Here is a 15,711-nt window from a genome sequence, read left to right on the forward strand (position 1 = left end):
GTGTATGGACATCTGAGTGCTGAGGGACCCTAATTACTGAGCCTACAGCCTGAGACTAAATGGACAATGCAGCCAAGATTACAATGGCAGGTTTCTCCTTTCCTCAGACTTAGGTTTTCATTGTGAAGGCTTGTTTGGTGGATCACACAGTTTATAAAGTAGAGCCTCATTTTTGGATTTGCTGGTGACGTATTAAAAAAAAAAAAACAAAAAAAAACCCTGGTGGCATAGTGGTTAAGTGCTACGGCTGCTAACTAAAAGGTTGGCAGTTCGAATCTACCAGGCACTCCTTGGAAACTACAGGGCAGTTCTGCTGTGTCCTTTAGGGTTACTGTGAGTTGGAATGGAGTCAACAATGGGTTTTTGTTTTGCTTTGTTTTGTTCTTGTTTTTTTAGTAATGTGTTGGGGCCCTGGTGGTGCAGTGGTTAAGAGCTATAGCTGCTAACCAATAGGTCGGCAGTTCGCATCCTCTAGCCACTCCTTGGAAACCCTATGGAGCAGTTCTTCTCTGTCCCCTAGGGTCACTATGAGTCGGAATTGACTGGACGGCATGAGGCTCAGTGACGACGTGTTATATGACATGGAACAGCTACCTCCCCTCTCTCATGCTTTGGTGAAGCTTACCTCAGTGGGGGTTTGTAGGCAATTGTGAAGTTGATATTGAATATTTGTAAATGATGAGGGAAAAAAACTTCACAAGACAATGGTATTTTGACTTCTTTTCCTCCAGTGGGATGATGTTTAGAATGTCAGACAGCTTGGCCACCAGTTTAGTTGGCATCTCATTCCTGTTCCTGTCTTTGCCTCTTTATGAATTTGGCCCCCAGCTGCAGAGATTCCCCCTTGGGTACTGTGAGCCATATTTTAGCTTTTTTCTTTCCTGCAACAAGTTGGAATAGTAACCATTTGTCGGTATCGACTCGACAGCAGTGGGTTTTGGTCCAGACCTTTCCCGTTCTTCCTGGGAGCTGAAGCCCTGGTCAGCTGGGGAAGGGCTAGCAGAGGGCCTTCCCCTGGGGCTGTCCAGGCTCTAGGTGCCTGGCGCTCTGGTCTATTTTAAGCCTGTCCTGTCTTACAGCAAAGAGGTGAGTCTAGGGCCCAATATGCGCTGTAGATATTAAGAGACTTCAAGGACACTTCCCCCCATTTATCCCAGTTATGTCCCCTGCTAAAATAGGTTAACGGTGTCTAATTAACCACCGAACATTGTCATGCTGCATAAAGATAGCGTCCTGGCTGTTCTCTGAGCCGTGGTACTTTATCTCCATTTAGATCTCTGCAGTATTCCATTAAACTAGAGAGAAACATCTTAACTGAGATGATGTCTACATTAGGGCTGCCTTTCACCCTTCAGCACGTAGCCCGGGTAAGCCACAGTTGAGGCCTTATGCCTGAAGATAAGGAAAATCCAGGGTGCTTTCTGGTCTCTCCCCACAAAGCCTGCAGCGTCCCTGCAGTTGGGGTAATAACCAGCTTGCTAGCCCCCTACCCAGTCATTTTTGCATGAACGCTTGATCGTGAGGCCAAGCCAGGTCCCCTGATACAGCAAAAGAGAGAGAGGACAGGCAGGGAGGGCTTTACAGGGAAGCCTTAAAGTGCATTGCAGCAGCTTACCATTAAGCCCCAGAATGATCGAAAGATCCAACAGTGGTCCCGACAGGGAAGCCTTAGAGTGCATTGCAGCAGCTTACTGTTCAGCCCCAGAATGAAGCTGTGAGGATCGAAAGATCCAACAGTGGTCCCACGTGGCTGCAGACATGGGGTGCGCCAGTGGGATCAAGCATGTCCTTAACTGACCAGTCACATCCCTTGAATATCAGTGTGGTCGCTAAATGCCGAAAGAGAGGGATTGCATTGGAGGGGGAGGTGAGTGACTAGACGGGGTCTCCTTTTTGCCAAAATGTAAGCCATCATGTTGTAAATAAACCCTACATAATAAATCACAGGACAATTAAACCAGCATTAACTATCAAATTGTCAGGCCTGACAAAACTGCAGCACTTCTGAGAGTTGACAGTGTGTCCCCATCGTGGAGAATATAAGTTGTATTTGAAACAGAGTCTATGGAATGAGCATTTCCCACATTGTAGAACTGCTTTTATGTCTGTATGGTGGAGTGTTAAGAGATGCACTTTGGAGTCACATAGCTTGGAGCTTGGATTCTGGCCCTACCAGTTTCTAGCTCAGTGACCTCAGGCAAGTTACTTTGCCTCTCTGAGCCCCAGTATCCTCATCTGTAAAAAGGGGCAAATTCAATAAGATAATATAGCTAAATAAGAAAATCTGTAATTATATATAATTACATATTAATCACATATAAGTGAGATAATAACACAGTGCCTGGTGCCCAACAAGCTGCATATACGTTAACCATTATTATCATCAGTCACCATCCTCATTATGACAGGTTTGTGGGAGTGGAGGCAGCATAAAGGAAGGGCAGTCCAGGGCCTGGGAAAGGGCTTTCCCCTGAGAATTGACGGTGGATGCATCGAGCCAAGGAGGAGAAATGAAGCATAGGTCATAGAGAAGCTGCAGTGACAATCAGGAGGGATTGGTAAGTGTTGAGCTGAAGGACTGAGCTCTAAATGTGGGTAGCCCAGTAAGACAAGCCCTTTAACCTTAAAATCCTCTATCTGAGAACTTGATATTTAAAGAAAGCGGCTTCATGGCTGAATGTTCTGAGCAATTTGGAAAGGGCCACACAGAGATGACCGTGATGTTCCCTCTTGCCAAGTCGCTGACCAGGTTGGGCGCATTGCTTGTTGGAAGGGAGGAAGGCAGTGTGTCCTGATCCTGTCACCCTGTCTCTAGGAGGTGGGAGGTGAGGGAGGATATTTACTCTCTTAGTCCAGAGTTAAAGCTTCATCCTGCAAAATGGCCAAAGCAATCAGCAAGTGATGGAGTAGCTCTTAAAAAGAAACCTGGCATTTAATTAACTTTTCAAAGTGCTAGTTCAGCAACCTCTGTGTTTTACATTTTGAATATTGAACAGGCATCTCTAATCGGATCTGAATTACTTCTGGGCCTGCCAGGGTGAGCACCAAGAGATCTTAAAGCCATCTCTCACTTGTTTGTTTTTTACTACTACCATGGTATCTTGTCTGAATTTCAGGATTTCCAATTCATGATCACTCGGGAATGGAGGCTTGTGGACCATCTGGACCGCTTGCTTTTTCTCCCTCTCTTCCCCTCAGCTTTTGGGTCAAGTCTGTCTTCATTAACACTTTTATTAGAAGAAAGTAGGCATCTCAGAAAGATAAGACAAATAGGTTTCAGTTTTGCTGCTTAGCAACTGGAGTGTTCAGCGTAATGTGTGAGGTAAAGCTTAGGACGGTGATTCCCATATATATGACTGGGTCCCATTTCTAGAAATTACTACCTCATGGGCTGTGGGGTGAGGCCTAGGCAATGCACACTGAAAAACTTCCCAGGTGTGATTCTGTTTTGCACCATTGATTTGAAGGATTCTCTCCAGCTTTGAATTTTCGGTCTATACCATCCCTGTCTATGTTTGCCTCACATGTAGGAAGCTGGGAATGGACTGTCTGTACAGTAAACTTAAGCAGATGTCTGGGCGCCCTAGGGACACTGGGAAATCAGCCAGTATCTGCTTTTGGAAAGGCTCGGAGCGGTGTTTTTGGAAAGTCGAGAGGTTGGAATTCTAGTTCCAGCCTCATCACGAATGAGCACACACCCAGCCACAGTGCCCAGTGTCCCTGTCTAGAAAAAGGTGTTACTGAAACCTGCTTTCCCTCTTTCTCAGAGTTGTGCGGCTTGTGATGTGATGTGAAAAATCTCTGAAGAGTCTCAAGTGCTCTTCCTCTGTGAGGTGGTCATACCAGTATTATTACGGTAACCGTTAGGCTATCCGATGCTCTCTAAGCCACTCTGAGCACAGAGGCACATGGCCATGGGGCAGTGTGATAGACTGCATGGGCTGTGTTGACCACAGCTCTGTGGACAACCTGCCGTGGGGCTAGGGCCAGGTCACATGGGCCAAAACAACATCAGAGCCCTCATGACTTAGGAAAGAAGTATGTCTCTAAGGCAGAGATGACCCCGAACCCAAAATTCAGCCTTTACCCCACATGATCTGTGGCAGGCAGGGCCTCAGCTTCAAATTCTCTGGGTACCCACCTTGATGGGCTATTGTAGACCCCTGTGTTTTAGTTTTTTGTTTACTAAAACCAGAACATGTACATAGTACTTCTCCTTACTACTTACAGGGCGTTCTTTTCCAGTTTGTATTATTTTATGAAATAAAAAGTTGGGGGAGGGGGGCTGATGGTGATTCATTAAACTGACTTCATGACTCACTAATGGGTCATGAGCTGTAGTTTGAAAAACATTGTTCTGGGCAATGTGTCTCTATGCTGGGCTGTGTGCTACTGCCCTGGGCTGTGTGTCACTGCTGGGCTGTGGTGCCTTTGGGGACCAGGCAGGTAAAGCAATCTGTGAAGCAGGGTATTTTAGAATGGCACTTGATATTTCTGAGACATGACATATCCATATTCACACTTCTATAAGGAAATATACTCCCTAAAAAAAGAAAGACATATACTGTCACCCAGTTCTCTGAAAACATGCTTCCCATTAAGTGTTCCGTTTACCCTCTCACTTTGGATTCCAGCACAGCTACGAGAAATTCCTCCCTTGCCTTTTAGCTCCTGCTATATGAGAAAGAGCAGTGCAGATTCAGCAGAGCAACTAGCGCTGGACCTGTGCTGGGGAGCTGTAGGGAAGGCAGAGCTCAGCCTTGTGCAAGGAGGGCAACCATAGCTCCAAGTTGCCTGACTTTTACAAGTGGGGATGCAGGGCCAGTGTCACCAGGCTTCTAGTTTAAGAATTCATAAGTCTAGATTGTTGGATAAAAGCTCCCAATTTTGGCAACTAGTTAATGCTAAAACCAAACAGAACAAAACAAAAAATAAACAGCAGCGTGGTCCAGACCAAACTCATCTGCAGGCTAGATAAGTCCAGAACTGGACAGTTTTCCATCTGTGACCTGGGTCGGAGGCAGGGTGTGCCCTGTCATTTCTCCAGGGCTCCACCCAGGCTCCCACAGCCCCTCCAACTCCCCTCCATCTCCCCAGAATCTGTTATTTCTCATGTATATGGCAGAGATCCAGACAGACAGACCACCACCTGAGGACAACCTTGTTGCCTATCCTTGGGGGCTCCACTTTAATCTTACTCCTCATGGAGACCCTTCCTCCCTAGGTGGAATAAGTCCTTTGGCAACCCCTAGTGTGAGAGAACAGGATGTGGGGTCAGCAGTAATTAAGATGACTACTAAACTCACCCCCTTTTAGGATGTTGAGTGGAAAATTGCAATTAATCAGCCTTGTTCCCTTCGGACAAGATCACTACTGTTTTTGCCAGGACACATTGCTTAGGAAAGGGACGATTCAGTCATACCTCCTAAGGGTAATCAGAGACGAATATGTCCCTTAATGTACAAAACGAAGGCCCTGGCCTTGTCTACCTGGCCTCTTTAATCCTATTACTCTGGTCTAATCCTGTTATCATCCAGGCCCTTCTGCTTTTGATGACATATTGGCTGAGTCATTTGGTTAGTGGCGTATAGAGTCAACTTCATGAGGACAGGTAGAGGCAGTGGTCCTGGGGAGTGGCCGTGAACTAGGAGAAGAGCTTTATGTCTTGCCACACAGACAGAAGATGGCATTGGCTGCCCCCAGGAGCTCTACAGTTAAGATCCCTTTGACTTAGAACAGGCACTGGAAACCTCCCTCTTGGATCACCTATGTCACCATGTTGGTGGTGCTCTGGGCACCCCAGGTGCAGTTTGCCCTTGGTGCCCTCCTACAGCCTTTTCTGTCACACTGGCCTTCCCACCCCTGACTGGCCTTCCTGCCCCTATTTGCTTAGTCTCCTTACTCTGCCCTTTAAGAATCAAAAACTGCAGCTTGGGAGTCTTGCCAGAGAATTGTTAGTGGTGCAAATGGTAACCAAAAGGCTGGAGGTTCATGTCCACCCAGAGGCGCCTTCAAAAAAAGGCCTGGTGATCTGCTTTTGAAGGTCACAGCCTTGGAAATCCTATGGAGCAGTTCTGCTCTGCACGTGTGGTGTTGCCAGGAGTCAGAATCGACTCAGCAGCAACTGATTTTGGTTTTATTCTTCAAACTTTATTCACTTCTCCCTCCCTGACTGTTGAAAACAAAACAAACAACAACAAAAAACAGTGCAGTTGATATGGTCTAAATTACATGCAAAGCAGTTTCTCTAAACTTGGGCTTAATTCATTATTATACTCTTGTGAAGAGTTGTTTGCACATTGCAGGAATTGCTGGTTGGCACTGATGCCTCTCTAACTGGTGGGGTTCGTGGGCCCAGCCCTGTTAGGCCACTTCCTGTGCATTTGTGACTTTGCCATCTCCCTTACCCCATTTATCATGGTGGTGGATATCTGACTTAAATAGTTTTTTTAAAAAATTTTGTTATGGTGGAAATTTTCAGCATATAAAAAGTAACCACCGTGTGGTACTCAGCACCCAGCCTTAGCAGTTATCAACATTTTGCCAATCTTATTTGGAAGTCTTTAGATCAATTGTCATTAGTGATCTGCTTAAGTTAGAATTACCTGGAATGGGTTTAAAATGCGTATGTCTGCCCAGCTCCCTCAAACCAGCTGACTCAGAAATCTCTCACTGCCAGGTCCAGCAATCTGTGTGTCTAACACGCTTCCCAGTTCTTGTGCACTCTAGAGTTTGGGACCCACTGCCATAGATGAACATACTTGTGTAAAACCAGACTTCCTATTCTCCTGGAGTGTCTTAAGAGGAACTTCTGACACAACATCATTCCTAGGGCCTTCTGGTCGTTCATGCTGAGGCTACAGAAAGACAGGCCCTGAGCCTGCAGCCTGGACTTTCTGCTTCTAGGAAGCAACACATGCTAACAGCTAGCAGCACCAAATAGGACCCAGGGCCTTAGTCATAGGAAGGTGCTCTGTAAATTGGTCAGTTAATTGGTGAAAGAAAGAAGGACATCATATCATCCATATCCATTTGAGTTTTGAGCTTCTCACGTATCCTGCACTTAAGCTTAACAATTTAATTTGGAGTTACATTGAAATAAGACTATAAGAAGGCAGTACAGTGTCTGTAACTCTCTCATACTGGGTATGGAGCTTGGCCTCTAAAGAGGGATCCAGACAAGTAAAGCACTTGGAGTATACTAATTTGTCCCCCAACATATCACCCAAATGCATAAGACTAGTGAGTTCTCATAATCCTTTTCTTTTTTCCAGGTTTGGAAGGAAGGCTTCTGAAGAAATAGAAGAGTATGTTTCCCATATTCTTACGGTATTCTTTGGTGACCTTTGTCAACAGTGCGGTCTTGGTGGTCGTTATCTATTCAGCCTTTGTTGAACACAGCATTCAAAAACAGACAGTGTGAATCTGGCTGTGGTCTGGGGCTGGGTTTAGGCCTATTGACTGAAGGGTTTAGCTAATGCTGCTCCCTCAACTAGAAGTCTAGGCTCTGGCATTGATGCCCAGGCTTTGGGGTGTTGGGTACAAGAGGAATTTCAATAGAGGGAATAGGAGCAAATTAGTATATCTCGTGTTTTATTTGCTTTTTAGAATTGTGTCCAGGTATGAAGATAGTCACCTGTGAGTGTTGCTTTATTGAAATAGACAGGCAAAAACAGCCCTACCTTTCTAAGCCTAGCCTTCTCCTAAGGCTTATATCAAAAAGAAAGGAAGAAGGGTTCTAGATAAAGGTGAAGTGTCAAGGCAGGGCCACCTGATTTCCCTACTCTGGGGGAGCAGGGAACACTCATATCCTAGTCTGTGTGGTGCTGCGTTCTGGAGGGGTGCATTGCATAGCCTGTACAGCTGCACATGGCAGGCCCAGTTGCCTAATTGAGTTTGACCAAACAGATGGAAGTAAGAGAGTCCAAGAACATTTTCATCTAGGAGAAAGAATGGATATAGTAAAAATTTTGACAGTTTGTGTTTTAAACTCATTTTCTGATTTTCCTTTCTTTTTGGGAGCAGTCATCGCCTCAGACAGCACAGTCTAGGTGGATCAGATGATGGAGGAGGTAAGATGCTCCTGAAGGAAGTCACAGGGGCTTCCAGGGGTCCCAGAACACCCAGAGTATTTCCTAGGCTACGGCTAAGCCACTGTTGTTGTGGCCTTAGTAAAAACGTTTGCAGTGGCCACAGCACATCGTCCCAATCTCCATGCCTTGCTAAGTGCTGCTGCCTCTGCCTGGAATACCTCACCCTGTCTTCACCCAGATAAACCTCCTCTTTCTTCAAAACTCAAGTGAAGCATCCCCTTCTCTGAAATGTCTTCCCTTCCCATCCCACTTCCTGTCTGACTTTGTTGTCCTTCCTCTGTGCTCGTGTAGCCTCCTGAGCAAACCTCCATTGTTTATTACGTGCCAGGCTCAGTTTTAGCAGCTTGTATGTGCTAGAGCATTTAATCCTCCCAACAATCCTATGAGCTAGGTACTGTTATTGTCCCCATTTTACAATAAGGCACAGAGAGGTTAAGTAGGCTGCCCAAGTGACCAGAACCAGGGTTTAAGCACAGTTAGGACACAAACCACTTTAACTCTGCTGGCTTGATTGTTTTTCACACCAAGCTCTGAGCTCCTTGGTGGCAGACAACATGGCTGTTTACCTCTGCTTTTCCAGTGCATGACACATAGTGGTCAGTCAGTGGCTGACTATGTAATTTAAGGTGGCAAAGCACTAAAAAGGCCAGCACCTGGAGCAAAGCCACAGTTCCAAACTCAAGAGAAAAGGTGAAGTTTGTGTCTACCTTTCAAAATAAACCTTCTTGAGGGGGGATTATACTGAGGGCCCAAATTAGCAAAGCCTTATTTTTTTGACCCACGTATTTACCGTTTCCACACTCTTTTATTCTTTGTGCAGATCCCAGTTTCCATCTGGTATCACTTTGCTTCAGCTTGAAGAACTTCATTTAGCATTTTCCTAGAGCAGATCCTCGGGCAGCCAGTTCTGTCAGCCTTGTCTGAAAATGTCTATTTCACCATCATTTTTGAAGGATATTTTCACCAAATGTAGAATTCCATGTTGATGCATACTTTTTTCTTTTAGCATTTGTATTGGTTCTGATGAGAAGACTTTGGTCATTCTTATCTTTGTCCTCTTTATGTAATTTTTTTTTTTTACTTGCTGGCTGCTTTTATGATTTTTTTTTTTCCTTTACCAGTTATTTTCAGCAATTTGGTTATGATGTGCCTTGGTGTAGTTTGCTTTGTGTTTATCCTACATGAGTTTCATTGAGCTTCTTGAGTCTGTGGGTTTATAGTTTTAATCAGATTTGAAAAATTTCAGCCATTATTCCTTCAGATTTTTTTTCCCCCTCCTTCTTCTGGGATGCCTGTTAGAGGTGTGTATGTTATATAACTTGATATTGTTCCACAGGTCACTGAGGCTCTGTTTATTTATTTTCCTCTGTGCTTCAGTTTGGATAGTTTCTATTGCTATGTCTTCAAGGTTACTACAATTCTTCTATAATACTTAATCTGCTGTTAAATCCATACAGTGAAATTTTTATTTCAGATATAAGCTCCATTTGATTCTTTTATATTTTCTTTGTATTTCCTTACTTTGTTCATGTTTTCCTTTACCTTTGAACGTACTTAGAGTAGCTGGTTTAAAGTCCTTGTTGACTAATTCTAACATCTCTATGTTTTCTGCATTCATTTCCATTGACAGATATTTCTTTTGGTTACAAGTCATATTTTCCTGCTTTTTCACTTTACTAGTACTTTTTTTATTAGTTGCCGGACATTGTGAATGTCATTTTGTTGAGTGTCTAGGTCTTACTTTCCTTTAAAGAGAACATATTTGTTTTGGTAGACAGTTAACTTACCTAATCAACTGGAAAATACTGAGAATTATTTTTAAACTTTATTAGGGTAGGTCTAGGGTACCACGAGTCAGATCAGAGGCCAACTTGATGGCAGCTAACCACAACAAAGAGTCAGTTTAGCCCTATGACTATGGTGTCTCTATCGAGTTCCTAGTTGTTAAATAAGGTACCTTAACTCTGGCTGGTTGGAGCTGAACCTTTTCCAGTTCTGTATAAGCTCTGGAAATTGTTTGGCTTACACCTTCCTGTTTGTGATTCTTTGCCCTGCCTTGTGGAGTTTCACCCTGCACCTACACAGCTTAGTATTCAGTCAGACTAGATTTCTGGAACTCTTCTTCATAGCTCCCCTCTCTATCATACTCTGCTTCTCAAATTCCAGTCACCATCGCCCTCCTACTCTTCGGTCTCTGTCTTCTGAACTCAGAGAGCCCTTTATGCTATGCTTGAGGTACCCCTTCCTGTGCCAGAGTCCCGGAAGTACCTTTAGGCAGAAAGCCAGGGTGGTCATAGGGCTCACATCATTTGGTTCCCTTCTGTCATGGATCACAGTCCTGTGCTCCTATTGTCCAGTGTCCTATATTAACTGTTTCACATATTTTTTCAAGTTTTCTAGTTGTTTAGAGTGAGAGCTCAAGTAAAGCACCAGCTACTCTGTCATGGCTGGAAGTGGATCCTAGTTCCTTCTTTTAACACCTTTGTATCTGACCACAAAGTGAAGGAGCAAATCAAGTCTGTCAAACTTGGATGATTACTTGTGCCTTAGTTGCCTCCCAGGATTGGGGTTAGGGTCAAAGAGGAGATTTGTGAAATATTCTGGGATGGTGATTAAAATACAGATTCCAGAAGCCACTTGCAAACCAGGAGCGGGAGCTGGACCTAGGAATCTGTGTTGATTTAAATTAACTCCCTAGATGGCTATTTTGTGCACAAGATTTTGGCAGTGTTACTTAAAGCCAGGACTAGGGACGGCGGAGGGATAGAGTCCTGTAAAAAATTATTTCTGCCTTTTCTTATTCCAAAGGGATTTTAAGATAGAAGGGTAGTCACTGAGGTCAGGAATCCAGCCTACACTCTAAGATTTAGTAAGACTTTTTGACCTTTTGCGCATACTGTCATAATTCGTCAGCATTTTCTTTGCTTTTCCAACATCCCTAATTGACAGGTTCATTTGTTTTTGCCAGATCTTTCTTTTTAGTTCCATGCATTAAACTCTTTTTAGTTCCCAAACTTCTTTGTCCACTAATAATTTCCAGTGATCCTATTAAAGAAGGTATCCTGCATTTCTAGGTGCATTCCTGGACAGGTACCTAGGCTGTCTCTGGCAGCTCTGGTGGCTCAAGAATTGGAGACTCCTGATCTGCCTGTCCTCACAGATTGTCAGAGGGTGACCATCCAGGAGGACGTGCCAAAGGACTCAGGAAGCAGGGTCCCTGCCAGACATTAACAAAGCTGGTAGGTGGTTGAGGAAGCATTGTGCATGGAAATTGTAATGGCTAATAACTGAGGAACTTGTTGACAGAGGAGCAGCGATTCAGGAGCCTCAGAATTGAACTGGGGCAGGGGACGGCGTAATGAAGGCAGGTGATCTGCAGCTTGAGGATCTAGCGAGCCTTGAATGGTGCTTACAAGTGAGTATAGGGCGAGTTGTTTCCTGTAGTCTTTTTTGGACAGCTTCAGTCCCCAGTTGCTTGTGTATTTGTTCAGAACACCAAGAGACTTGAATTTTAAGTAAGAAAACATTAAATTCAGGGAAAAGACTTTAATGCTCTTTGGCAGAAACTTCCAAATGGAAACACAGAAAACAATTAAATTCATGATCCCTAGAGAAAATTTACTCAAATCGTATTCTTCTCCAGGCTTCTCCCCACCCTCCTTGAGCCTCTTCCCAGCTCCCTTCAAAGGATTTCTGAAATCCCACTCAAATGTCAAAATGCTGCATTTCAAGAAGTAACTGTTACATGCTAGAGCAAAACATTTTGAATACTAAAGTTTGCACACGTTATAAATGCATATTGTTAGAAGGGAAACCCTGGTGGCGTAGTGGTTAAGTGCTGTATGGCTGCTAGCCAAAGAGTTGGCAGTTCAAATCACCAGGCGCTCCTTGGAAACTCTATGGGGCAGTTCTACTCTGTCCTGTAGAGTCGCTATGAGTTGGAATCGACTCGACAGCACTGGGTTATCGTTAGAAGCTGATGCTGGCTGCCATGTGGTATCATCACTTTAGAATCAGACTGTTGCAACTTTAAGGAACTTTTATGGAAACTTGTCAATTTACGTGTTAAGAAATCAAGGCTTAGAGATTAATACTCAAAGAGCAGAACTCAAAGAGAAACTCTGGCCTCCTGACTCCTAAGTGAACACTCACCTCTCATGCCATGGCACCCACCAACATCACTGCCAGCACTGTTCATTACCAAACACTGACCAGGAGTCAGCAACTAAGCCTGCTGTTTTACATGTTTTGTCTCTTAAATTCTCCAAACCAATCTGTGGAGATACCTTTTAATGGACTTCATTGAAGTAGGATTTACAAAAAATAAACTGCATCCACTTAAAAGCATACAATTTTTGAGTTATGACAGATATAGATACACCACGAAACCACTGCTGCAACAAAGAATGAAGATACAGAACATTTTCCTCACCCACAAAAGTTCTCTCATGTTCCCTTACAGCGCACCCCTCCTCTGCCCCGGCCCCGGGTAACTACTGCTCTGCTTTTTGTCACTATAGATTAAAAAAAAAAAAAGAATTTTATATAAACAGAATCATATGTGTATATTCTTTTGTGTCTGGCTTTTTTTACTTCGTGTAATGATTTTGAGATTCATCTAGGTTGTCATGTGTATCATTAACTTGCTCATTTTTTTTTTTATTAACTTTTATTGAGCTTCAAGTGAACGTTTACAAATCAAGTCAGACTGTCACATATAAGTTTATATACATCTTACTCCGTACTCCCACTTGCTCTCCCCCTAATGAGTCAGCCCTTCCAGTCTCTCCTTTCGTGGCAATTTTGCCAGCTTCCAACTCTCTCTATCCTCCCATCCCCCCTCCAGACAGGAGATGCCAACACAGTCTCAAGTGTCCACCTGATATAATTAGCTCACTCTTTATCAGCATCTTTCTCCTACCCACTGTCCAGTCCCTTTCATGTCTGATGAGTTGTCTTCGGGGATGGCTCCTTTCCTGTGCCAACAGAAGGTTTGGGGACCATGACCACCGGGATTCCTCTAGTCTCAGTCAGACCATTAAGTATGGTCTTTTTATGAGAATTTGGGGTCTGCATCCCACTGATCTCCTGCTCCCTCAGGGGTTCTCTGTTGTGCTCCCTGTCAGGGCAGTCATCGATTGTGGCTGGGCACCAACTAGTTCTTCTGGTCTCAGGATGATGTAGGTCTCTGGTTCATGTGGCCCTTTCTGTCTCTTGGGCTCTTAGTTGTCGTGTGACCTTGGTGTTCTTCATTTTCCTTTGCTCCAGGTGGATTGAGACCAATTGATGCATCTTAGATGGCCGCTTGTTAGCATTTAAGACCCCAGACGCCACATTTCAAAGTGGGATGCAGAATGTTTTCATAATAGAATATTTTGCCAGTTGACTTAGAAGTCCCCTTAAACCCTGGTCCCCAAACCCCCGTCCCTGCTCCGCTGACCTTTGAAGCATTCATTTTATCCCAGAAACACCTTTGCTTTTGGTCCAGTCCAATTGAGCTGACCTTCCATGTATTGAGTGTTGTCCTTCCCTTCACCTAAAGCAGTTCTTATCTACTAATTAATCAGTGGAAAACCTTCTCCCACCCTCCCTCCCTCCCCTCCTCGTAACCACAAAAGTATGTGTTCTTCTCAGTTTATACTATTTCTCAAGAACTTATAATAGTGGTCTTATACAATATTTGTCCTTTTGCCTCTGAGCGAAAGCTCAGCATAATGCCTTCTAGGTTCCTTAACTTGCTCCTTTTTATTGCTAAGTGGCATTCCATTGTATGGTTGTATGGAAGTGCCACATTTTGGTTATCCATTCACTTGTTGATTTGGAGTATTCATTATCCCATCTAAAAGATTAGAAGATTAAGGCAAAGAAAGGTAACTTTGCCCAAAGGCACACAGCTAGTAAATGGCAGTGTCGGGATTTGAATACAGATCTTAAGTCCAGGGTTCATGCTGTTATTCTCCGGGCTATAGTGAATGGTATGATCCTCAGATATGTTGGTGTCTCCTTCCACAAGTAGGGTGAATTAATGTCAGGTCCCAGGTTTGGAATGTAGAGTGCCTAGCATGATTACTTGGGATGCTTAATAGAATTTCATCAAGAAAGGAAGAAGGTTATCTATTTTCAAAGAATACATCTAGTATTTTTCCCCTTCATAAACTTGGAATGTGAAATTTGTGATTTGGCCTTTTTTTTGTTTGGCTCTAGAGGTTTAAGGCATAAAATCCTTTCTTGTCAGAGAGCGTACTGGATTTTACCTTCTAGGCGGGACATCTCTTCCGTAGCATAAATCTGTTTTCCATGCAGTTATGCTTGAGTCCTTTCATGGGAAATCAGTTCATATGTCACACTTCACACTTGACTTAGTCCATTTCACTGTATGTGAATGTTTAGAATCCATTATGCAGGAGGAATCATATGTTACATATAACTTGTTTCTAAAATTATCTTTGCTCAGGGAATTACTTGGTTGACTAGTGAAGGCTGCTCCTTTGAACTTAGAATAACCGGTGGGTAGGGAAAGCGAATGATTCCCCTGAATCATCCATGTACACTCATTCAGCAATGACATGAAACAGATCTTGGACACCAAAATCACATCCAGGTTCTTTGAGGTCGTCAGGGCCAGGAGCATTATCACACGGGAAGGGACTGATAGTTTCCATATACTTGGTAGTGGTGGGTCTTTGGGGAGCAATCTCAAAGGAGAAGATGAATCTTGGAGAATAGAAATGACGACCTAAGGTCCAGGGCTCTTCCAGGTGGTCATTCTCTTTCATACGCTAGCATTAAAGATTAGATTTTTTGTTTTAATTGTACTTTAGACGAAGGTCTCACCAAAGTAGAATGTAGAACATTTTCTTTATAAACTATGTTATATCATTTGAGCTAGATGTTCCCCAAGACCATGGTCCCCACAGCCCTCAGCCCAGTAATTTGGTCCCTCAGGGAGTTTGGATGTGTCTATGGAACTTCCATGACCTTGCCTTGGACAAGTTATGCTGGCTTTCCCAGTATTGTGTACTGTCTTACCCTTCACCAAAATTACTACTTTCCTATTGTCTATTTAGTGTTTTTCCATCTCTACCCCTCCTCTCCCTCATAACCATAAAATATTGTTTCTTTTTTGCATGTAAACTTTTTTATGAGTTTTTATAGTAGTGGTCTCATACAATATTTGTACTTTTGTGACTGGCTTATTTCACTCAGCATAATGCCCTCCGTATTCATCCATGTTGTGAGATGCTTCTCAGATCCATCATTGTTTGTTATCGTTACGTAGTAGTCTATGGTGTATATGTACTATAGCTTGTTTATCCATTCACCTGTTGATGGGCATCTAGGTTGTTTCTATCTTTTTGCTGTTGTGAACAGTGCTGCACTGAACATGAATGTGCATATGTCTATTCATATGATAGCTCTTATTTCTCTTGGATATATTCCTAGGAGTGGAATTGCTGGATCATATGGTATTTCTGTTTCTAGCTTTCTAAGGAAGCGCCATATCGTTTTCCAAAATGGTTGTACAATTTTGTATTCACACCAGCAGGGCATAAGAGTTCCAGTCTCCCTGCAGCCTCTCCAACATTTGTTATTTTCTGTTTTTTTGATTCGTGCCAGT

General features: G+C 43.5%; 1 protein-coding gene across 2 annotated transcripts in view; it reads left to right on the plus strand.

Annotated features, from left to right (window-relative positions):
- IFT43 (intraflagellar transport 43) overlaps positions 1-15,711 on the plus strand; it is a 104,644-nt gene that overhangs the window by 62,501 nt on the left and 26,432 nt on the right. For both annotated transcript variants that reach the window (XM_049898676.1, XM_049898677.1), the window contains 2 exons: positions 7,275-7,307; positions 8,026-8,072. In XM_049898676.1, coding sequence (XP_049754633.1) covers positions 7,275-7,307; positions 8,026-8,072 — 80 coding nt within the window. The remainder of the gene's footprint in view (positions 1-7,274; positions 7,308-8,025; positions 8,073-15,711) is intronic.

The sequence above is a fragment of the Elephas maximus genome, chromosome 10, assembly GCF_024166365.1.
Source record: "Elephas maximus indicus isolate mEleMax1 chromosome 10, mEleMax1 primary haplotype, whole genome shotgun sequence".
Lineage (NCBI taxonomy): Eukaryota > Metazoa > Chordata > Mammalia > Proboscidea > Elephantidae > Elephas > Elephas maximus.